The 25,000-nt window shown below is 42.5% G+C and overlaps 1 protein-coding gene across 1 annotated transcript in view; it reads left to right on the forward strand.

Annotated features, from left to right (window-relative positions):
* Positions 1–25,000, forward strand: part of epha3 (eph receptor A3) — a 197,778-nt gene that overhangs the window by 108,221 nt on the left and 64,557 nt on the right. Inside the window, exons 5-7 of the mRNA XM_080753798.1 lie at positions 2,578–2,733; positions 12,188–12,559; positions 21,627–21,751. Of these exons, the coding sequence (XP_080609924.1) occupies positions 2,578–2,733; positions 12,188–12,559; positions 21,627–21,751 (653 nt within the window). The remainder of the gene's footprint in view (positions 1–2,577; positions 2,734–12,187; positions 12,560–21,626; positions 21,752–25,000) is intronic.

The following is a 25,000-nucleotide window of genomic DNA, read 5'->3' on the forward strand; positions in this document are numbered from 1 at the left end:
ACGCTGTAATTTTTGGGGAAAAATCGCAATAATCGTGATTCGAATCGCAAATCGCAGGAAAACTCAATAATCGTGATATAATCGAATTGTCACCCTATGAATCGAAAACGAATCGAATCGGGAGGTAAGTGAATCGTCACAGGCCTAATCACGATATCAAGGTATTGTGATGTCTGATTGGGTGAAGGGTTACATCAGATGATGAGTAGTCTTGGAGGATTTTCCTCGATACGTGTGCTGCAGAGGTGTCGCCATTGTGTGTGTGTGTGTGTGTGTGTGTGTGTGTGTGTGTGTGTGTGTGTGTGTGTGTGTGTGTGTGTGTGTTTTTTTTTTTTTTTTTTTATTTAGTTATGGGTAAGCTCTGGCACCATCTTTGCCTCCAGTTACCCATACTCAGATTCTGAGCTGGGCTGACTTCCGGCCCAGAGATATAATTGTTTCTGGTAACTCGGACAAGTACTTCAATGGGAAAACCCTTCGAGAAAAAGGTTACATCAGACGATGAGTAAAGACGCCAAGAACAATAGTCTGGATTGCCCTGCGGGGAAACCACACTAATAATAATGTGATATTATTATTAGGAGAGGAGATGAAAGGGGGAGAGGAGAGGAGAGGGGGAGAGGAGAAGAGAGGAGAGGAGAAAGAAAGTACAGGTCGAGATGTGCCTGCTTGTCATGCAGTGTTCCTTACACACACACACACACACACACACACACACACACACACACACACACACACACACACACACACACACACACACACACACACACACACACACACACACACACACACAGCAGTAGATGTATAGCGGAGTTGAAAGAGCTGTTGTGTACAGTTTAATAGCGGTGATATTTAAAGACGGGTTTCCTTTTATCTGAGGAGACCGTCTGCATAATGCATGATGTCAGCAGAGAGAGAGAGAGAGAGGGAGGGAAAGAGGGAGAGAAGTTTCTTCGTGCAAGTGGCATGTGAGTTTAACAGCGCTGTCACTGCTGTGTGTGTGCGTGTGTGCGTGTGCGTGCGTGTGTGTGTGTGTGTGTGTGTGTGTGTGTGTGTGTGTGTGTGTGTGTGTGTGTGTGTGTGTGTGTGTGTGTGTGTGTGTGTGTGTGTGTGTGTGTGTGTGTGTGTGTGTGTGTGTGTGTGTGTGTGTGTTGTCATATAATACAAACACATCTACCTTTTTCAATCCTCGTGTGTTCAGATTAGATGCAAAGTGAATAGTCTGTTCTGTTGACATTCCTGCCTATGGTACAGTCGGTACGGTATAGCATTGTTTGTGTGCACTCGCAGCACCCCTATATATATGAATGTTCTTATGAATGCTGTAGCTGGCACAGGGCTACTGCATACATACCGGGGTACAGAAATGCATTATTGATGTATGGATGTTCACGTTGCATACTGAAGTATGGCTGAATGTCACAAGCAGGACTTCTGCATTTACAGCAGGGGTCCTCAGTGTCTTTTCAGGTCAAGGACCCCAATTAGCTGAGACAGAGATGAAGCAGGGACCCACCACTATATATCTATCCTATCCTGTATGTCAAGGGTCTTCAACAGGTGGTCCGAGACCCCTAGGGGGTCCTCAGAGTTACTATATCTTTGTGTGATAGAAACTTTGTTCTCCTTTTTCATATTAACCACGTGAACCCTAGTGTCCTTATTCTGAGAACCTTAGCCAAAAATAGCAGATCTACAAGCCGGTCTACAAGCCCACAACGCCTTGCAGCGCAAGGCGTTGTGGGCTTGTAGACCGGCTATTTTTGGCAAAGAGGTTTGGTGTAGAGGGGAAAAAGAGCAGACTAAGTACAGAGTGAAAAGTCAAGTTTATTATGTATTGGCAGTTCAAGTGGTTAAATATCTGAAAACACAAATTGAAATGAATCCAAAATAAACATATGGAATCTCTGAAAAGGTTGTGGGGGTCCCTGCTTCATCTCTCTCTCAACTAAGGGGTACTTGGCCTGAAAACGTTGAATACCTCTGCTGTATGTTAAAACCGCCTAATGGGCGGGCCGCGGGTGGGCGGATGGACGACAACAAACAGAAACCGTTGCCTAACAACTCGGATTTTTGCTCAGACATAAACATACTGCAGACACAGAAAAAACCTGCATGATTAAACTTTTTCATGGACTTGTTTGACAGCACTATCATCAGTGCAAAAATAGCTCTCTGTAAGGTTGTAACGCACTGGTTCCTGTAAACCTTTTAGCTCGAGACCCAAAAGAGAAACTCGTTGTTGGCCCGGGACCCAAACTGGTGAAGACAGCAGATCTACAAGCTCACATTTATACAATAATGTTGTGGGGGTCCCTGCTTTGTCTCTCTCTCAGCTAAGGGGTCCTTAGCCTGAAAACATCGGTTGAAGACCCTGTTGTTGGGGCCTCAGACCAGAGAAAGCGAGAGAGACAAGGGGAGCGTGGTTGTGTGTGATTTCATACTAGAGCTCAATTAGAGAGAGAGAGAGAGAGAGAGAGTGCATCACATTTGAATAGCATACATAATTATATTCATATCTGTCTATATCTGTCTCTCCCTGTGTGTGTGTGTGTGTGTGTTTGTGTGCGTGCGCAGTGTGCAGGCCTGGCTTCTACAAGTCGCTGTTGGGGAACATGGAGTGTTCCAAGTGTCCTCCGCACAGCATCTCCCACCATGAGGGGGCGCTACACTGTGGCTGCGAGAAGAACTACTTCCGCGCAGAGGGAGACCCCGCCTCCATGGCGTGCACCCGTAAGTGTGTGCACATGCACGTGCACGTGATGATGGTGCATGTTTACTTCCGGCACAGATGGCGCTTCCCTATTTCTGCCAAGTCATTGTCTAGGTGAAAATTGCCGTAGCCTGTAAATCGGCTACTTATGCTATTTGTCTTAGAACAACATTATATTGTTGCTGTCGGGCAGAAACCTCTTATCTCCATATTTTAACTGTTTTTTTATTTGTTTGTTTTTTTGTAAATGAACACCCTACTTGATCATTCTCAACCTTTTCAGGCCACGACCCCCAAAATAATCATATTATAACTGGAGACCCCCCCACCCTGAGAGTTGAGGAATTACATTTTGTACAACACGGTTCTAAGCGCGAGGCGTTGTGAGCATGTAGATCGGCAATTTTCACAATTTCTTTCTCTAATATTTGACAATTTGGCCAATGTTTAACTTGTCATTTTAAAGGTATTTAACCCACTTAGTGCCACCACTAGATGGAGCCAACTCCTGCTCAATGGCCGGCCGAAGCCCTATAGACCAGCGCTGTAGCTGCGCAAGCCCTACGCAGCCCTGACGTGCGTGATGACTTTCGTGCGTGCCGGAAGGCCTTGGCTTCCATTACCTCTAGTCTAATGTTATTGTTAGAAGCAAATTTTTTGGCTATATTGCCACGAATAAAGGCTGTCCTCTTCCATAAAAGCAGAAATTGTGCCGAACTAGTTCGGGATAGGCACTAGAAGAGTTAAAAAGTCATTAAATTGTCACTTTAGAAAGGTGCAGATACACTATAGTTAAACTTTATGTTGGTTTGTTTACTGTTGAGTTAATCATCTGGGGACCCCCCCAAAATAATTTGGGGATCCCCCTGGGGGTCCCGGCCCACCGGCTGAGAACCACTTGATCATACTACAGCGTCACACAAAAGCATCAAAAGGAGCAGATCTACAAGCTCGAAGCACGGCGCAAATTGACACATTTGAGCTTGTACAGTAGATCTGCTACTTTTGCGGTTTTTTCGAATTTGAATGCTGAAAAGTAACAGCTTGGGACATATGAGGTTTCCACTCGACAGAGACGATATCAGGCTCAATTGTTCTATTGATTATTCCCCTTTAATCAGTCATTTGGAACAGCTATTTGCTGATTTGTCTTTGTCATGATAGTTAAGGAACTAAGGATTACCAAATTCAATAGGACTTTCTGGTCAGATATACTTATCCATGAATCTTTATACCATCTTCAAGACACAATATCGTCCGTCTCTGTCTCTCTGTTTGTGTGTCTCTCTCTCTCTCTCTCTCTCTCTCTCTCTCTCTCTCTGATAGCTTAACAGACGCATTCCGCCACACAAACATAATCATGTCATGATTGTCCGATTACGATTCATCCTACTATCCTATTCTCGTTCAGAATGGCAGAAAATACAAATTGACACCGCTTTTAGGGAAATAAAGAAAGTGTGGTTAGAAATACAATCTCCTGCTTGCAGCTATAAGGGGCTTATCTCCTATACAGCATCGTGTCTGCGAGGCAGATTGACTGCTGGTGGGGACAGATGTTTTGGAGTGTAGGTGAGCAGATAAGCAAGACAAGGAGATAGCGGAGGATCATTGGCTAGAGGTGAAATAGAGCAGTGGTTCTCAACCTTTTCAGACCACGACCCCCAAAATAATCATATAATCAAAAGTCCTTCAATTGTCACTTTTGGAAATGTGCAGATACCTCCTATACACTTAATAAACTGTATGTTGGTTTGTTTACTGTTGAGTGAGAAAACAGTGTTGCACATTAAGTTAATCATCCCCCCCCTGTGGTTCCCCCCAGCCGGGAACCACAATCCATCGATTGATCGCTACAACAAACGTGCTCACTTTTTCAAGTGGGCCCTCGTTCAGAAAATGTTGAGAACCTTTGAACCAAACATTTTCAAGTTGAGTACGTATTTAGCACTTCATTCTTATTATCCTTTCTCACAACCATTTCTTTTCGATTGATGCTGTTCTGTACAGTTAATATCTCGCTTCCTTCTTCTCGTTTGAGGGCATTGAACCAGCTGAAACATCTTAAATATTTTTTAAACGTTTTAGTAACTAAAACCGTGTATGGGGGTTCCCTGGCACATCGTGGTTCCCTGGCACAAGATATTGCAACCCACGTCCACCAATATTTACAAGCAACTTTAAAGAAAAACAAGCCCAAAGTAGCTTATAATAAGCAGAGATGGCAACACTGCCCCAACTGTAGGCTCCATCCTCAGCTGCTGTGGGGGTCCAGCAGTGTGCAGTGTGCATATAGTGGACCGCTCACATGGTCATTGTTACCGTTTTTATGGCGGTTGTCTGTGTCTGTGGTGACATTGGAGGGGAGTGTTGCAGAGAGAGCAGCCACTAAAACCACATAAATCATGTCACACGCTAATCTCCATATGTATAGTATGCACTGTGTGTGTGTGTGTGTGTGTGTGTGTGTGTGTGTGTGTGTGTGTGTGTGTGTGTGTGTGTGTGTGTGTGTGTGTGTGTGTGTGTGTGTGTGTGTGTGTGTGTGTGTGTGTGTGTGTGTGTGTGTGTGTGTGTGTGTGTGTGTGTGTGTGCGCGCGCGTGCGTGCGTGCGTGCGTGTGCCGTAGCACACCATGTACAGGATATAAGGAAATACTGGCACACTTACTGTAACAGATTTCAAAAGCAAATCGCTGTTGTCAGCCAGAAAACTTGTATCTCCATATTGCTTTTCAAGAGTTATTTTCTTTTTTTCTTGTGCTTACTCCGTCACCAGTGGTTTTTTACTTAAGTAAAAGTATCAACACAGCAATATAGAAATACTCTGTTAAGTAAAAGTCCGGAATTTTAAATGCACTTGAGTAAAAGTAAGAGCGTGTTGGCATTAACATGTACTTAAAGTACCAAAAGTAAAAGTACAAAATGTTTGAAAATAGCAGATCTACAAGCTCACAATGCTTGAGCTTGTAGATCGGCTGTTTTCAAATGGCCGAGATATAAAATTGGGCTAAAGTGTGTTTATGTATGTTAATTGGAAATACCTCCAATCTTGTGGGCTTATAGATCGGCTATTTCCATGTTTTGTGAAACCTTTTGACAGTGACAGTTTTTTTAAGTGTGTCAATATTGAGCCAATGAAAAGTATTAACAAGCTTGTGACTAAATAATGACTACATTGGTTCCATTGGAGTAGCATTTAACCCATTTAGGCCTGGACACAAATCTGTGTCACTTTAGATTGGAACCACTTTAACAATTATTTTATGCTATTATTTAATAATGAACTATTAAAAAATTGCAGCTGCTATTTTTGAAGTCTTTGAATATCTTTGACCCGATTCTATAAATGTCTCCTAAATCCTTCTTCTAAATCAGTGGTTCTCAAACTTTTTCATGTCAAGGACCCCCAAAATTACATGTATTTGGCCACGGACCCCCATCTCAAAATATGTTGTTCCAGGGACCACCCCAGAAGCAAATATTTGAGTTACAACTGTTCGCTTTTAACCGTTTTAGTGCCAGCCCCTAGAGGGCGCCAAAGAATGCCAGGGTTTGTCCCATAGGCGAGCGTATTAGCATCCGGGGACTCACGTTGCAGTGACGCGCATGCTCACGTTCGTGCACGTCATGGAAAGGTCCCGGATGAAAATGGCTACAGAATAGCTATTAGCATTTTGTCATTTAAAAGATCATTTTTAGGCGATTTCGCCGTAAATAAACCTCGCGCCACATCCCTAAAAAAACACAATCCAGAGATATGGGCCTCCAAAGATGTGGTTTTTCATTGGATTCGGCGGCGATTCGCGGCAACGTTCGCGGCTAACGGCCGGCCTGGGGGCTCCCGGATTTCGATCACTGGCTTGAAAATTTAGGCCCAGGCTTCAGAAGGCCTCGGATCATTTTATTCATTTCATTAAAAAAGCCGAACATGTTCGGGATAGGCACACTGGACTACGTTCCGGAAGCGGCGCTGAACATTCAGTGAACATTGGGGGGCTCAAAAATGTATTTTAAACCATTTTTAATGGAATATATCGTCGGACCATGTAAAATGGCTAGCTGGCTAGCGTAGGACCAGGACCTACGCTAGCCAGGACCACCCACGACTCTACAAGCAGCTCAGGGTAAGTCAATTAATAAAAAAAAAAAAGTATTGAATTGAAATAAAGCCGAACATGTTCGGGATAGGCACAGAATGAGTTAAAAAGATATATTCAAAGAAAATCTAGATTTTTCAAAAATAGCAGATCTACAAGCTCGCAATATCTGCTATTAATTCAATAGTTAAAGCATGAAATAACCCTAACCCTAAATGGGTTCATTCCCCCCCATTTCCTGAAAAGTAAAGTTTTGGACATATACTGTACAAAATGGTAGTGTAAATGTTGTTTACCTATAATATGCTGCCTTTTTTATCCAAAGAGCTTTACAATATCCAGGACATGAACCCAGCAGGGCTGGAGTTTCTGCGGTAAATACATGCAATATCCCTCCTCTGCTCATTCATTTTTATGGCTCACCATTCGTCGCAGTGTGCCGGGTTTTGAGCTTTCAAAGTACAGTATGAAATGAGGCTTACGTGGTGAATATATATGCTTTTTAAAATCTAAATCCACAAAGTATCTAAAGCTGTCAAATAATTTTAGGGGATTCAAAAGTACAATATTTGCCCATTACGGTACTATAAAGCATAATATTGTTTTAAATACTCAAGTAAAATAAAAGTACATTTTCACATGTTCACAACCGTTCCTTTTGTATTATTATCATTTTTAAGTAGTGAAAATAGCTGATCTACGAGCACAGCTCGCAACGCGCTTGTAAATCTGCTATTTTCACTCCCTTCGTGTGAAACTTATGATGTAGTAGGGCATACTACATCGTAGGGCAAGTAGGGCATTCATTTATGAAAAAAACATATCATCACTGTCAGGCGGAAATGTGTACGTCTTTTCGTAAAGTAAATCCCTGCTCCATCATACAAGACTGTCGCACAAGCACACAACGCCTCGTGGTGCGAGGCGTTGTGTGCTTGTAGATCGTCTATTTTCACTATTTGATGAATACAAAACGAATGGTTTCGGACATAGAAAGGTTTCCACCCGATAACAACGATTATGTTGAAATGTTGGGAGATAGGAGGTTTCTGCCCAGCAGCAACAATTTGTGTTATTTCCCTCTCACATTGACGCACGTACGCACTCACGCACGCACGCACGCACGCACACACACATACACACACACACACACACACACACACACACACACACACACACACACACACACACACACACACACTCCCAGACGTCAGTGTGCAGTGTGGCTTTTCGAGCAGGGAGTTGTACAGAGTTCGGGTGCAGACTAAATTCTTCCTGTCAAACCCAACAAAGCGTTTTATCTGCAAAAACTCACCCCACTTCCCTCTCCCTCTCTCTCTCTCTCTCCCTCCCTCCCTCTCTCTCTCTCTCTCTCTCTCTCTCTCTCTCTCTCTCTCTCTCCCCCGCCATCTCAACAGAGTTATTTGGCAGTTTTTTGGTTTTGTTCTCCGTGTAATTACAGCCTCTAAGCTTTGGTAAAAAGAAATCTGGAAATATTCAGTATGAATCTGTTTGTCATAAAAAAAAACATTTCACTGTTCAATGTTGTCAGCGGGAGTTTGACAGAGGCTGTGTAGCATAGAGAGAGGGAGAGAGAGAGAGAGAGAGAGAGACCTTAAGAAATAAAGACACAAGAGAGCAAATAGCGTCAGTCAGGCTACAGCTTCACGCACGCACGCACGCACGCACGCACGCACGCACGCACACACACACACACACACACACACACACACACACACACTGGCTCAAGGCTTTTTATTGTCACATGCCATGCACACACAAATACAGCTGTCACAGTATTGTCACAGCATTGGCACAGCATTGGCACAGCATTGCGGGCGGTGGCATTTCCCTGCTCTGAGCCTACGGAAATAATAAAACAAGTGAATTAATTCTAAAATTAAAAATAAGAAAATGTAATAAAGTGAAATAGCAAACGTCAGGTAGAAACCATAAACTGTATAGGCTATGTCCAAAACCGTACCTTTTTATTTACGGTCAAATTTACTTTATTTGGGAGGGTGTTGAATGGGTTTGAGTTTGTTTGTTTGGTTGCTTTCTTTCTTTTTTTCTTTTTTTTTTTGTGTGAAAATTAGAAGGGTTTATTTTACTGTCTGTCTATTTTATCCTAAGCTGTGACAACCCTTCAATCAAATTATGTTGAAACAGTCATTTCACAAAGGGGATGCTGTTTAGTTTATTTTGGTTTATTTGAAAAGTCATCATAACACATTTTGCTGAAATGACACAATAAAGTCCAGGACGTATTTCCATTGTGGTCCTCATACACACAACAAATCTCATGACACAACAGAGACATAAGCAATGAACAATGTACAATACAGTCTATTTCAGACACAACAATTTATTTCATTCTGTTTAGGGCAGAGGTTCTGAAGCTTTTTCAAGTCAAGGAACCCCAAATTAATATGTAGGCCCATTTGGTGGCGGAACCCCATCTACTGGTTGAGGTGCTCAGTTGGAAAGAATTGCGTGATGCGACGCATTGTGAGCTTGTAGATCTGCTATTTTCAAAAGATTTGTATACATTTGAAAATGGGACATTCTACATATTGAGAACTTTTACTTTTGGTATAAGTACATTTTGATGCTTTGATTGAATTCCAGACTTTTACTTGTAACGGAGTACTTCTACATTGCAGTATTGATACTTTTACACAAGTACAACATTTGAGTCCATTTACACCACTGACGGGGAACAGTTCCATGTGAGCCAATGTGTTGTTGGAGTGATTCTCAACCTTTTCGGGCCGCAACCCCCCAAATAATCATTCTTTAACTGGGGACCCCTCCACCCTGACGAGCACTAGGAGTTGAGGCATTACATTTTGTATAATACGGTTCTATTGTGAACATTTCAGCCTCTAATATTTGACAATTGGGCCAATGTTTAATTTGTCATTTTTAGAGGTATTAAAAAGTCCTTAAATTGTCACTTTAGATACCCTCTATACACTTAAACTGTATGTTGCCTTGTTTGGTGTTGAGTGAGAAAACAATGTTGCACATTAAGTTAATCATCTGTGGACCCCCCAAAATAATTTGGGGACGCCCTGGGGGTCCCGACCAACAGGTTGAGAACCACTGTGTTATTGAATCATTGACTGACTGACTTCACTCTGCACATTTTTGCTCGACGGCTCACTGTCTCCAAGTTGAACAGGATCTTGTCGGCCCTCCAGAGTCAGCATATATTGCTTTTGTAATGTAATACAATACAATGGCTGTTATATGCACACGGCTGCTGAATGCATTCTTCTCGCGTAAGGCTTAGGTACTATGTCATGTGAAATGTTCAAATAACCCTCTGTTTTTCCTGTGCTTTTTGACCAGTGGTGGACAGAGTACTACTCAACCCCCAGTACCTGAGTCAGATTATAGCCTATAGTTTAGATCTGTCACGATTACAAATTTAAACTGACAATGAATTTTCACACAAATAATTGTGATTAAAGATTTAATTGTGTTTTTGGCAGTGAAGACTGGAACATATGAATACAAACTTAATTTCCGTTTGCCATTTAGGCTTCATAATCACAAATTGCACAAGGCAGATTACTGACGTATTTAATAATGTTATACTTTAAAACATTTCTTGAAAATAGCGGAAATAGCTGATCTACAAGCTCTGTGGTGCGTTGTAATGTTGTAGATCTGCTATTACTGCTATTTTTCAAAATGTTCATCATCGAAACGATTATGACGATTATCTCAAATAATTGCGATTAGACAATGATGTAATAATTGTGACAGGCCTACTAGGTACTCATGGTCAAATAGCAATGTCAAATCATTTGGGCACAAAATGTGGACTTGTTTCCCGTGTGGTCCTACTGTGTGCATTAAATTCATCAACAGATCATAGAATATTAACACATTAATTCATCTCAACCAACAAATACAAGTAGCTACGGTATATTGACAGAGGAGAAAGGGGAGAAACGGTGGCAGTGTATGACCCCTCATATCAAGGGGATTTCACATCTATCAACACTTTTCCTGACAGATGTTTTTACAGGCCCGTTCTGAAAGATTCACATCCTTCGAAGGATGATGTAAGAACATACCACATTGTGGCGGAATCTCCTCCTCTCCTCTAATCTCCTCTTCTCTCTTCTAACCCATTACAACCGGACCTGTGTCATTTTAGATTTCAGCGTTAAGCTATTCAAAAAATAGTAGCTCTACAAGCTCACTGAGCGTCACATTTACTGCGCTGCGAGCTTGTAGATCTGCTATTTTCAAACATTTTGTACTATTACTTTTGGTACTTTAACCTATTTAGTTAAACCCTAACCCTAATCCATCTGCTATGTTTCAACATGTTTTGAGAAATCTTGAAAGCACGAGAACTACTGATTTTAGAAGGCGTATGTAGAATCGGATACTTAAAAAAAGTGGAAAGAGGAGCACTCGTCAGCGTAGTTCACATGTATAATATACTAGGGTGCACAGTTCGGGTAAAGTTTAAGGCAACGACACCAGCACTCACTTTAGAACAAATTCTTCAAGATTTATTGAAGGGTTTTCCCCCAGTATGTAGAATCGGACCTCAGGGCTTAATGGGCCAATACAGTGGTTTACAACCAGTGGTCCGGGGACCACCAGTGGTCCTTGAGGGGGCTCCAGGCGGTCCCCAGCTAAATGATGGAGAGTTGGTAAACAAATGGATCCTCATAGATCTTTAACTCTTGCGGGTCCATTTGGTTTCTTTTTACGCTCTCAAGAGTTACATTATTGTTAAAACAAGAATTACACAATTAAAGAATGTAGAAGAATTGTTATTTTGATCAACATTGCTTGTTTACCACATTATACAGCAGGATTTGTGGACAAAATCTGATCCAACAACAACACAATATTCTATGTTTTGAGAGGCTAAATGTCATCAAATGGTAGTCCACGGCGCAAATACAGAATATGATATGAAAAAAGTTGAAAACCACTGGGAAGTTGTGGGATAGAAATGTTAGAAATATAGAAATATAAAGCCAAGGGTCCCTAGGGGGTCTTCAGAGTTCCTATAGGGGGTCCTACAAATCTTTGTGTGATAGAAACTTTTTTCTCCTTTTTTATATTAACCACGTGAACCCTAGTGTCCTTATTCTGAGAACTTTAGCCAAAGATCTATGAGCTTGTAGATCGGCTATTTTTGGCAAAGATGTTTGGTGCAGAGGGGAAAAAGAGCAGAATAAGTATTGACGGTTCTAGTGGTTAAATATCTGAAAACACAAATTGACATGAATCCAAAATACACTGATGACTGTACTGTCAAACAATTAAACTATATGGAATGTCTGAACTATATGGAATCTCCCTGTCATCCTCCCCTCTCCTCCTTCTCCCCTCTCCGTTCAGGACCCCCCTCGGCTCCCAGGAACGTGATCTCGGCCATCAACGAGACGTCGGTCATCCTGGAGTGGGGCTGGCCGGAGGACGGGGGCGGCCGCCGCGACCTCACCTTCACCGTGCTCTGCAAGCGCTGCCAGGGCGGCGGCGGCACCACCGGGGCGGCTGCTGGGGCCGCCCGCCCCCTCCGCTGCGAGCCGTGCCGTGGCAACGTGCGCTTCGTGCCGCGGGCGGTGGGCCTCCGCAACACCACGGTGACGGTGGCCGACCTGCTGGCGCACACCAACTACAGCTTCGAGATAGAGGCGCGCAACGGCGTGTCTGCGCTCGCGCCCGAGCTGCGGCGGTACGCCGCGGTGTCCATCACCACCAACCAAGCAGGTATGGGTGTGTGCACACAGCACACTTTAAAGGTCTTATGACATCAAATTTCCATTATTATTATTTTTTTTTCATGTTTCCTGACCTCAAATACACACACACACACACACACACACACACAAAAACCGAACTTTCAATATTCAGTGTTTTTTTATTTTTTATGCAATCTGTAGTTTTTTGAATAAGGCTCAGAAAAGTGAGTTCATCTGGACGTACCCATCATCCTCCACGGGAGGGTGTGGTTGCAACACCTTTGCTGTTACTTTCCACTGTGTATCATTCCGAGAAGTGCTGTCTTCTCGTTCACTGCCCTGTTTAGCTGCTGCACAAAGATGCCGTTTTCTCCTAATCTAGCTTTTAAATCACTTTCATGTTCAAAACGGCGGCCTCTTCTACCGGCTCTACTGTGGCTTAGGGTTGATAAAAAACGGTCCTGACTGAAAGAAAAGATTTTCGCGAAATAAACAGGACATGCTTGGATTACATTTACTCGGATTACTTTTCTCGCCAGTACCTCGAAGGTAGGTAAAATGGCGGGTTGCCATGGGCACCAGCAAATTAAATGTTGAATCATTCTGGGCATCCAAGAATGATTTACAACTGTGGTTGTTGCATTCCAACTCCATTTGGAGTTATTCCACAAAATCATAGCAACTCCCACACGTAACATCATTGTGTCACACACTAGTAAGATGGTAAGATCAAGAATAGGTGATCTACAGTATAAGCTCACGATGTGTGCGTGTTGAGAGCATAGATCACGTATGGTGTGCGTGCGTGCACTATACAGAACACTTTCTGTGAATTCACGAACCCAATTAATTAACCCAATTAACTGCTAATTGATTGACGTAAACACCTCCATCATGATCCCAGTATGTTCCACCATCAGTCAGTTGCGGCAGCAGCAGCAGCTGCTCCCCATAACATTTTATTACAGCGCTATAAGTTATGAATGTGTAAAGAATTCAATTGACACGTCTCTGCTAGCTCCTTCGCCCCGGCCCACTTATCCCGTCATGGCTCGATTCCCGACCCGCCATTCTTCACACTTTCCCAGGGGTGTCGCACCAAATGCTGGGCCCTGGGTACAAGGATTCCCTGAGGGCCCCCCATGAATGTTCTTCATAGGGGGAGGGTGTTTAACCCATTTAGACTGGGAACGCATTATTACGCATTATTTTGTGCTTTAACTATTGAAAAATAGCAGATATACAAGCTCACTGCGCGGCACCGAGTGCAGCGCTGCGAGCTTGTAGATCTGCTATTTTTTTTTTTATCGGGAAAAAAATCGTCTTCGAATATTTCAAATCCTTCTAAGGTTTTTATGAAAAAAATGTAATGTTTCTATGTCAGTGGTTCCCAAACCTTTTCATGTGAAGGACCCCCAAAATGATATGTATTTGACCACAGACCACCATCTCAAAATATTTAGTTCCCGGGACCCCCCAGAAGCAAAATTTGAGTTACAAATGTTCGCTTAAAAAATACACATAAATGGTAAATGGTGCATTTATATAGCGCTTTTATCCAAAGCGCTTTACAGAGATTGTGCATTACATTCACCCATTCACGCACACATTCATGGTGGAGGAAACCATGCAAGGCACCAACCTACTCACCGGGAGCAATTAGGGGTTCAGAGTCTTGCCCAAGGACCCTTCGACATTAACTCAGGGGGAGCCCGGATTCGAACTGGGAACCCTTCGGGAACCCTTCGTGCTCTAATAACGGTTTCTCTACCCCTGAGCTATGCCGCACATATTCAATGATTTGCACACATTTTCACCACTTTTCAAAAATAACTAAAGTATAAAATAATTAAGGCCTCCACCGTCATCCCACTTCCCCCCCCCCCCTTGTGACGCCTGTGCGCTTTCCGTCCCATCATGCTTTTTTGGGGGGAGGGAGGTGGGGGGCAGGAAGTAGGAATTGGCCCTGTAGGCCATTGGAGCTGTCACGAGTCCTCAAACTAAACACTTAATTGGCTATCGGACACGTGAGAAGAGAAAACCGTCCTTCACATAAAAATACAAAAAAACCCTAGTTATAATGACAGTGAAGGCTACATGGAACTGCACCAGAGAAATGAAATGAAATAACACTCTAGTTTATTGGCTGCAGAGAGTGTGGATTTAGGCTTTAGTTTGTGGATATAAACGTGCTATTTGCTTATAAAAATCTATATGCTAGTCCTATACGGTGCGTGAAGTACAGTATTAAAAGAGAAATAGCTAGATATAATATGCCAATATTATAATAACAAGTTGACCAGAAGTGGCCTCCATGTCTGTCAAGCGTTCTCTCTCTCTCACAGACACACACGCACACACACTGTACACTACAGTATGTCAGGACCATAAGCCTTCCCGGTCCGCGCGTTCCAAAACACTTGCAGTCCAACCGTCAGCCGTGGACATTTACAAGGCTGATCCCAGGCCACTATTTCTCTTCTTTAACGACCAGGATCGGATGTCTCCCCTCTCTCAATAAAAATCCCCCCTCCACCACTCCCCCACTCCCCAAAACAAAGCCATGGTTTTAACAGACAGCGCTCCACTCCCATCCCATCCCATCCCGATCCGTTCTTTTATACAAATATCCTTCAGCGCATCCCCTCCCAAAGCAGAGAGAGAGAGGAGCTCCTTGGCGCGCAGAAATTCCAAGAGGCGAATCAATCTCGCTGAGACACTGAAGCGCCAAACCTCAAGAAAAATTCCCCAGCTCCGGCCAGGAGTCTGCGATGCGTCTGTTCATTCCTCTCCTCTCCTCTCCCCTCGCCATCCCGCCCCATCTCTCTCTCTCTCTCTAATCTCCCCTTTCCTCTTCTTGGCCTCTCTGGAAGTTTTTAAGAGCATATTATATTCTTTGTTATCTTTCCCATGTCAGCCTGGGTATAAGCTCGGTAGTTCCTTGTTGAGACCAATTTATACTTTGTTGCACGACGACAGAGTTGCGGCATGAAAACGGACGATCCCCTAGGTCAGGGGATCCCAAACCTTTTTGGCTCGGGGCACCCCTATAAAGACTTTTTTTCATCCGAGGCACCCCTACATTATATTTATAATTTTCACTCCCAGCACCTTATATTTATAGCATATTTTAGCGATTATGTTGCAAGCAAAACGTTGAGATAATAGCCATTTTGGTTAGAACTGACTGAAAATACTAGAATAACATTTTTACTTCAAGTTTAAAATGATACTAAATATTTTTTTAAGTGTCCAAATAAATTCCAAATATTATCAAATTATCTCGCGGCACCCCTGGACTGCTGTCACAGCACCCCAGGGTGCCCCGTCACCCACTCTGAAAACCCCTGCCCTAGGTGACAAAAAAAACATGCAGTAATCCTGGTCTTTATACTGCCTCCCCCTGGCCAGCCGGGGCATCTGTTGGAGGGGAAAGGAACTGGTTGAAATAAAGTGTTCCTTTCACGCGCTACTTCTAACTGGGGAACCCCCCGGTTAAAATGGGTTACAAGATCGTGGGATAAAAAAAAGATATATTAAAAAAGTTGTGAGCTTCTATGTACCCCTCAGGGAAACGGTAACTTCTCCTGTTCTGTCCTGTCCCCGTATGCAACTATTTTGTCCTCAAATAACTTTATCCAGTTCAAGCTGAAATCATTTTTTTATTTTTTCTTCCTGCCAGCTTTAGCTTCTTGCTTTTGTCTCTCATCTGTTTGTCTCTTGCCCTCCATCTCTCTCTCTTCCAGGCCTGTCACAGTCATTACATAATCGACCCATTGCAATTATTTCTGCCATTTTCTTTTGCATATAATCCTCTTAGTCTCCTTTCCTCTGTATGAAAAGTTTTCAAATATAATGAAAATAGCAGATCTACAAGCCAGCTTAAGCGGTTAATATAGATTAAGCGGTTAATATAGATTAATTGTGCCATGGGTGCACGTGTATAGTTAGTTTCCGTGCATATACCGTACATTACTGTTGATTTATGCCCATACAGTACATATACATACTGTATAAAATACTGTTGATACACTGACATGCATGCATGCACGTCTGCAGAATATGTAGGCCAACATTAAAAGCAGACACCGTGTTATTGTGTAGCCTGCTTTTAGCATAATCCTGCTACTACTTCACATTAAAAGCATACAATCGGAGGGTGAAGTCACAGCAGACAGGCTGGTGAGAGAGTAGAAGTCGGATCATAATAAATCTTTAATCTTCTGCCGGCTCTTTTTACATAAAGGAACCAGTAACGCGGCCATGCAAATGACAGTAACTGTAACGCGTTACTGAACTGGGCAGAAGTTTAATTTTTTACAGTAACACATTTCAACATCATGGTGTTCACGCATGTAGGTTTTATCACGTCTATCTCGTTCTTTAACTAAATGAAAGGTGGATCATCAAGTTGAAACACAGGTGTCGTTGTTGGGTGAAAACCTTGTATGTCCAAAACCGTTCGTTTTGCATTTTTCATTTTAAAAAATATTTAAACTAGTGAAAACAGCCGATCTACAAGCACACACCGCCTCGCACCGCGAGGCGTTGTGTGCTTGTAGATCTGCTGTTTTCACTACTTTTGTGCGGCGGCCTTGTGCGATGAAGCAGGGCTTCACTCTGCGAAAGAACATACACATTTGAAACTTTGAGATACAAGGTTTCCACCCAACAACGACAATATTTTCCATCAGCCTTGAGTTTATGAGGATTATAGGCATGACACGCAGAAGCAAAGATTTGAGTTACAAATGTTCCCTTTAAAAATATATTTTCACAATTTTTCAGATGAGTGAGCTTGTAGATGTGCTATTTTTCAATAGCCAAAGTATTAAATAATTCCAGGTCTAAATGGGATGATTCATCCCTCTGACAGTGTCTAAGTGGATCCTGTGGATCGTCAGGGCCATTTGTACACTCTCCATTTGTAGTGGTTTGATCACGTTTTAGACCAGTCAAAAGTCTGTTTCAAAGCCCACTAGGGTTACATGCCTTCATAAAACATCCCCCTTGTTTGTTATTTTCCAGCACAAATTGCTTGGAGTTTTGAGAGACAGTTCAATGAAACGCTCAAATGAAATGAAGCTCGACCACTAACATCGGTTTGATTTTCGAAGGTTATACTGCCGGTTATATTATACAGGGAGAGAGTCAATAGTTCATTCCAGTTACATAATAATTCAACTCGGTCCATCAAAACAGTTCAACAACATCGATACAGTTCAGGTTATTCAGTGAAAGAAATGTCCACCGTTGATGTCCCCAGTTGTTCAATAACGTTGTTGTCGGGTGGAAACCTTGTATCTCCAAGTTTCAAATTTGTACGTTCTTTCGCAAAGTAAAGCCCTGCTTCATCACACAAGGCCGTCGCACAAAAGTAGTGAAAACAGCAGATGTGTGCTTGTAGATCGACTGTTTTCAGTAGTTTGAATCATTTTTAAATTATCAAATGCAAAACAAACGGTTTTGAACATACAAGGTTTTCACCCGACAACGACGATAAGTAAGTAAAAGAAACAAACATGGTCCATAGTCTCTGGTAGATATCTCAGATCTCTACTTTTGCCGAAACCCCCGGAGGGAATCAAAATTCATGATATTGTTGCTGTCACGATATATCGCGATAATAAAATGTGACATATATGTATCGTCGTGACATCATACTGCTTTTTTTTTTATGGGAGAAAAGGGGGGAGTGTTGCATGCATCAATTAACTTTTACTTTTTGGGCTTGAACGGTGAAGAAAACCGAGGCTAACAAATCGGCAACCACTCCTTCGAAGTGGAATCATAAAAATAGCAAAACTAGCTGATCTACAAGCTCAATGTTTTGCAAATCCCCTGAAAATCTGTATTGCCAATGGCAGGACGTGTGAAGTTTTTAAATGCATGTCTGTGTGTGTATATATGGTTTGCATTGGTTCTGTTTTTTTTTTCTTTTAAAAAAAAATCTGGAGCAATATGCCTACATAGAGGCATTTGGAGGAGGTGTAGAAAGGCAGAGGTGTGGCACGGAGCGAGGGAGCCAGGAGGAGAGGTTGGGTTGGGGTGGGGCTGTGGAGGAGGAGGTGTAGAAAGCTGCCTCAGAGCGCAGTGTGTTTGGGTGTAAATCATGGGCGTCATGCTGCCACAGAGCCCATAAAACTCTGCTGCCTCGCCCCACCATCAGCACCAGACCCTCACATCTGGATTCATTAGGGGAGAAGAAAGAACTTCTAGAGGAAGTAGAAACGCGCGCACGCACACACACACGCACATACTGTCAACCATGCTGTAGACGCACGCACACACACAAACAGTACTCTACACACACACACACACACACACACACACACACACACACACACACACGCGCACACACACGCACAGATTGTGCATCAGGGAAGGGAGTGAGAAATGAATTCACCTGAGAAGCATTCATGCGTGGTCGCTTAATGGCCTGGCAATTATCACTCTGACTCGGTTATCCTGCACGTGAAAAATTATCATGTCATTCAGAGAATTCCTTTCAATTTCTCAGATATTTGCGCAGAGGCGCAACTTACATAGAGCGCACGCACGCACGCACGCATGCACGCACGCACGCACGCACGCACGCACGCAAACACGCACGCACGCGCGCACACACACAAACACACACACATGCACACACACATGCACACACAGGAGCCCAAACAGATGCATATATAGTATACATGTACACACATCAAGATCTGTGTGCACACACACACACACACACACACACACACAACACACATCTGAGGCCTCATAATCACAATCAAGCGAGGCACCAACATTTCAAAGACAAACATGTTTTTTCCTGTGGTCTAATAAAATAGAAAAAGGCCTTCTGAAGCGTCAGACGGCTGGTCTGCTGCAGACCACAACTCTCACTGCACGGCAATTAGACAGCCATGCAAGAGAATGAGAGAGTACCGCTGGAAAATAACTAAGTACATGTGTAAGTACTGTACTTAAGTACAATGTTGAGTTACTTTTGACCAACTGTCAATACTTTGTTCTTCTCAGAGGCAAATGTTGCACTTTTTACTCCCCTACAAATGAAAATGTGCTACAGTAGTTACTTTGTAGATTTTCTATTTATTATTAATCTGGAGGTCTCAATTGGAACTGTTACCCCCGCGACCCGATTCCGGATAAGCGGTTGAAGATGGATGGATTGATGGACAAAACTTACGAGAACCACTTCTGCCCTGTTTAAACTTCGTAAATAGCCAATCTACAAGGTCATGATGCGTTAACTGCTATTTCAAAAGATTTCGTACATTCTGCATAATGAGTACTTTTAACTTGAGGTACTTTAAGTATATCTTGATGCTAATACCTTTGTATTTAAAGCTTCATTCCCACAGGACGCGTCACCTTTATCATTAACCATTGGGAAAGGGAAACTCAAGTAAATTCTGAATTCAGGGCTAACGATTATTTGTACATTGTGGTATTGACACTTTCACTCAAGTAAGAGAGAGAGAGAGAGAGAGGAGAGAGAGAGAGAGAGAGAGAGAGAGAGAGAAAGAGGGGGGGGGGGGGGTTAGGAAGGGAGTCCTGTGTTGAATTAGAGAGCCAGATTGGGGGCATGTGAACGTCCCCGCCGGGCAGGGAGACACCGAGACCGTGAGTGATGCCAGACCGCAGGGACACACAAGACATGGGAGGGACAGAGCAAAGGAGAGGGGAGGGACAGACAGACAGAGACGCTTAATGCAGGAAGATCAGCCCAACAGTCGCTTCGCACCCCCCCCACCCCGACGAGCACTAAGAGTTGAGGCATTACATTTTGTATAATAACACGGTTTTATTGTGAAAATAGCCAATCTACAAGCTCACGGGAGGTGTTGTGAGCATGTAGCCGATCTACATGCTCACGGGAGGTGAGCATGTAGCTTTGTGGTCACAATTTCTGCCTATAATATTTGATAATTTGGCCATTGTTTAATTTGTTATTTTAGATGTATTAAAAAGTCCTTAAATTGTCATTTTAGAAACGTGCAGATACCCTCTATATACTTAAACTTTATGCTGGTTTGTTTACTGTTGAGTGAGAAAACAACGTTGCACATTAAAGAGAAAAGGTTGATAATAAAGTGGATTTTCTCCTGATGTCTCTCTCTGAAAAATACATTTTACTGTCAGCATGTTGGGAAGATGTTGTGGCTTGTGACACTTGGGTCCATGGGGCTAAAGAATGAAGCTGTGTTCATGTTCCCTCTCCCATTGGAATGAATCGTCTCCAACTGCTTCTGGTCTCCTAAAGAGGCGGGGCCACCTGCTTTCATACAGAAAGAGGAAGTGAAAGCCAGTTGGGCAGTCTTTCTTTCTTTTTTTTTTTCTTTTTGTACATGGGCAATGAAATGTGAGGGACAGAGCAAGGAGAGAGCAGTTTAGAGATTGCTAGACCACCGGTTATTGATGTTTTGACAGATATCTTACGACATGCACAAAGTGCAAAATATTCTAATGCATTTGGAAAACTTAGATTTGAAGTTTATACTTGAGAACATTTAAGGAACACAAATATATATATATATATATATATATATATTATATATATATATATATATATATATATATATATATATATATATAATTTTTGTTTTTTGTTTTTTGTTTTTTTTGACCACTTTTCAAAAATGTGACATGTGCATAAAATGGTAAATGTGCATTAATATAGTGCCTTTATCCAAGGCGCTTTACAGAGATTGTGCATTATATTCACCCATTCACACACACAATCATAGATCGATGGCGGAGGAAACCATGCAAGGCACCAACCTGCTCACCGGGAGCAGCTTGGAGTTCAGTGTCTTGCTCAAGGACACTTCGACACTAACTCTGGGGGAGCCCGGGATCGAACTGGGAACCCTCCGTGTTCTAATGACGGTTTCTCTACCCCTGAGCCACTGCAGCATAAGCAGGAAATGGATGCAATCAAATGTGCTGAGCAACAACTTCCACTTAATTACTGTACAATGAAAACATGTCTCTCTCTCTCTCTCTCTCTCTCTCTCTCTCTCTCTCTCTCTCTCTCTCTCTCTCTCTCTCTCTCTCTCTGTCTCTCCATGTCTCTCTCCCAGCTCCCTCTGCGGTCTCTGTGATCAGGAAGGAGAGAGCGTCTAAGAACAGCATGTCTCTGTCGTGGTTGGAGCCTGAGCGACCCAACGGCATCATCCTCGACTACGAGGTCAAATACTACGAAAAGGTCAGCGGTAACAGCCACACTAGCCACGCGTAGCCAGACCAATCTGCCATTGCAAAGAAAAATGGCCCTCGGCAGATTAGGTCTGGCGGGCAATGGCATACCTTTTACTACTCTGAAAAAAAGAGCACCTTCACCAACCAAGGCCCAGTATACAAATGTAGGGCACCCTGGGCAAGATATGAGCTTTGCTTGGTTCTAGTGCGGTGCGGGTCTGTTTACATTCCCCAGCGACACAAACAAAATTAGATTGTAGCTCTTAACTCGTTCTTAATAGGTGTAACGTTGAAAAATGGTTTTGTTTGGATATTGTTTATTGCGAGCGTAACCAATGGAGCAGGAGACGTACAGTAGAACTGTTTTTTTTTTTCCCAGCGGGGAATACGTTTGCAGGGACACCGCACTGTTGAAAAAAAGACAACTTCCGGGAAAATTCAGCCCCACACTCTCTGCCTCATATCTTGACCAGGCTTTTCTCGTCGCAGATGAGTAAGCCTGGCTACGCAAGGCTAAATGTGTGGTGGGTGTATCACCTTTGCACTATACTCTGACTGGTTGTAGGTCTAACCAATAGTGTCTGTTTGATAGTTTATTTTTTTAACCGCCCCTTGGCGAAAGAAATAACACGTACGCATACACGTGCACATACACACACACACACACACACACACACACACACACACACACACACACACACACACACACACACACACTCAATCATGCAATCTCGACCGACAGTGAGAAGGGACACCGCCACCGCGTAATGACCATTCTGGCCCAAGACCACTGTAAATAATATATATATATATAATCTACAAGCTCACAATGTGTCACACTGTGTTGTCAGCTTGTAGATCGGTTATATTCCACTTTATTTGAAATATAGGGCTTATAAGTCATCCATAATATATCCATAATATATTTTGGTACGTTTCGTTCTCAAGGGTCCATCTCTAGAAATGTAGTGGAGTCAACAAAAAGTGCAATACTTCTATTTGAAATGTATAGCACAGTGAAAGTCACCAGCTTGCAAAAAGCAAAAAAACAACAAAAACAAACATAGACTCCAGATACTGCTGGTTTTCCCCTGTTCTCTGCCCTCAGTCAATGTCCTGTGTCTCGGCTCTGTCCCGTATCAATACAAACTGCATAAGAAAGAAAATATCTTCCAAAAGGATCATCATCCCACCCTGAAGTCATTCACCCTAACCTCAACCCTTCTCCTTCCATTTCATTATTCTTTCCCGGAGGTTCCCGAGACGAGATGTTATTTTCCAAACGCAGTTTGAACAGTAACCCTCAATCATAAGTTCACACATACAGCATATATATTTTTTATTTTTTTCAAAAACCTTAGCGCTGGAGGTTGGGTGTTCTATAGTGTGGAATAGCTTGTCTGTTGAACATTCTGTGTGAAAGATCCTCTGCCTCTTTTTTACAGTACCGAAAATACAGCACCGGCAGAAACCGTTTTTCAGCTTTTTTTTTACGTAAATGAATGCCCTGCTTCATCATACAAGAGTGACGCAAAAAAATTGGTGAAAATAGACGATCTCCAAGCTCACAACGCATTGTGAGCTTGCATGTCGGCTATTTTGGCTATTTTAAAATGTTTTAATGTAAAAAGGTTTTGGACATGCAAGGTTTCCACCCGACATTGACGATATGTTTCATGGCCTTATCACAGAGACACAAAAACATTCATATACATCACATTATCATTATGGGATATTTGAGAATAGCCATTCAAATGGACTGTCATTGGCAATCAGGGGCAAATCAATGGGAAGCAGGGACGTGCAGAGAATGTTAGAGAGGCAGGGGCTGACATTTCTAAAAGGGCCTTTTGGTGAGCTCACAACGCGTCACAACGCGTCATGCTGCGATGCATTGTGAGCTTGGAGGTCGGCTATTTTCGGTACTTAATACCACACTGAACTAACTTTTGAATGCTGCCTTCAGGTATGGCATGAAAAGAGGGCATTGGCATTTCTTCCACCATTATAGTAAAAACTGCATTCATGGTCTGGAGAGGGCACTTTTTACAGACTTATAAAAGGGCAGGGGCTCAAGCCCTTTTGATGTCTAGAGTATGTGTGCACGTGCCTGGTAGGAAGTCAGGGAACTTTCAGTAAAAGATCAGGGACGTTTTATGTAACCGAATGCAATGATATCCTGGAAAAACAATATTTTATGAGGTAGTTTTTGATGACTCAACTGCCTGTACCAGTGGTGGAAAAAGTGCTCACATTTCTTCTTCTTCTTTTTTTTTTTTTTTTTACTTAAGTAAAAGCTTCAATACTGCAATGTAGAAATACTCTGTTACAAGTAAAGGTCCGGAATTCAAAATGTATGCTAGCTACTTGAGTAAAAGTAGCCTTCAAAAGCATCAAACTGTACTTAAAGTACCAAACGTAAAAGTACTCATTGTACAGAATGTCCATTTCACAAGTTTTCAAAATTATAAAATGTCTTCCAGAGGAATATTAGATCTACAAGCTCACAATGTGTTGTATCGCGGCGCATTGTGAGTATTTACTTTACTTGAGTATTGGCTATCTTCAAATGGCTGAAATGTATGTTTCGTAATAATACTCAAAATCTACAAAGTAACTAGTAAAGATGTCAAATAATTGCAGTGGAGTAAAAGTATAATGTTTGCCTCTGAACTTAAGTACTGTACTTGAGCAAATCATCAGTCAGGCAGAAAACTTGTATCTCCAAGTTTCAAATGTCTATCTTTTCCCCGTAAATTAAAGCCCTGCATCATCATACAAAAGTGTTGCAAAAAAAGTAGTGAATATAACAGATCTGCAAGCATGTGCTTGTAGATTGGCTATTTTCACTATTTTAAATGGCTTTTTTCATGTTTCCTGACCTCAATTACACCAACAAAACCTGACCTTTCAACATTCAGTGGTTTTTCTGTAATCTGTTTTTTGAATGACTAGGCTCAGAAAAGTGAGTTGGTGCAATCATCATCCAGGGGACGATGTGGTTGTAGGGGAGGGTGAACGCAACTACCAAAGTGGTGAATGGTAAAATGGTAAATGGTGCATTGGACCGATGCAAACACAATGTAAAGTGACAGTAAAAGTGATACACCCTCCCCTACAACCACACCCTCCCCTGGATGATGATGCGTACGTCCAGAGACAAATGATCTCACCTTTCTGAGCTTAAACATTCAAAAAACTACAGATTTTTTGGGTGTAATTGAGGTCTGGAAACATTTAAAAAAGCCTAAGAATA

Source organism: Nannobrachium achirus (genome assembly GCF_963921795.1).
Source record: "Nannobrachium achirus genome assembly, chromosome: 22".
In the NCBI taxonomy this organism is placed as follows: Eukaryota; Metazoa; Chordata; class Actinopteri; order Myctophiformes; family Myctophidae; genus Nannobrachium; species Nannobrachium achirus.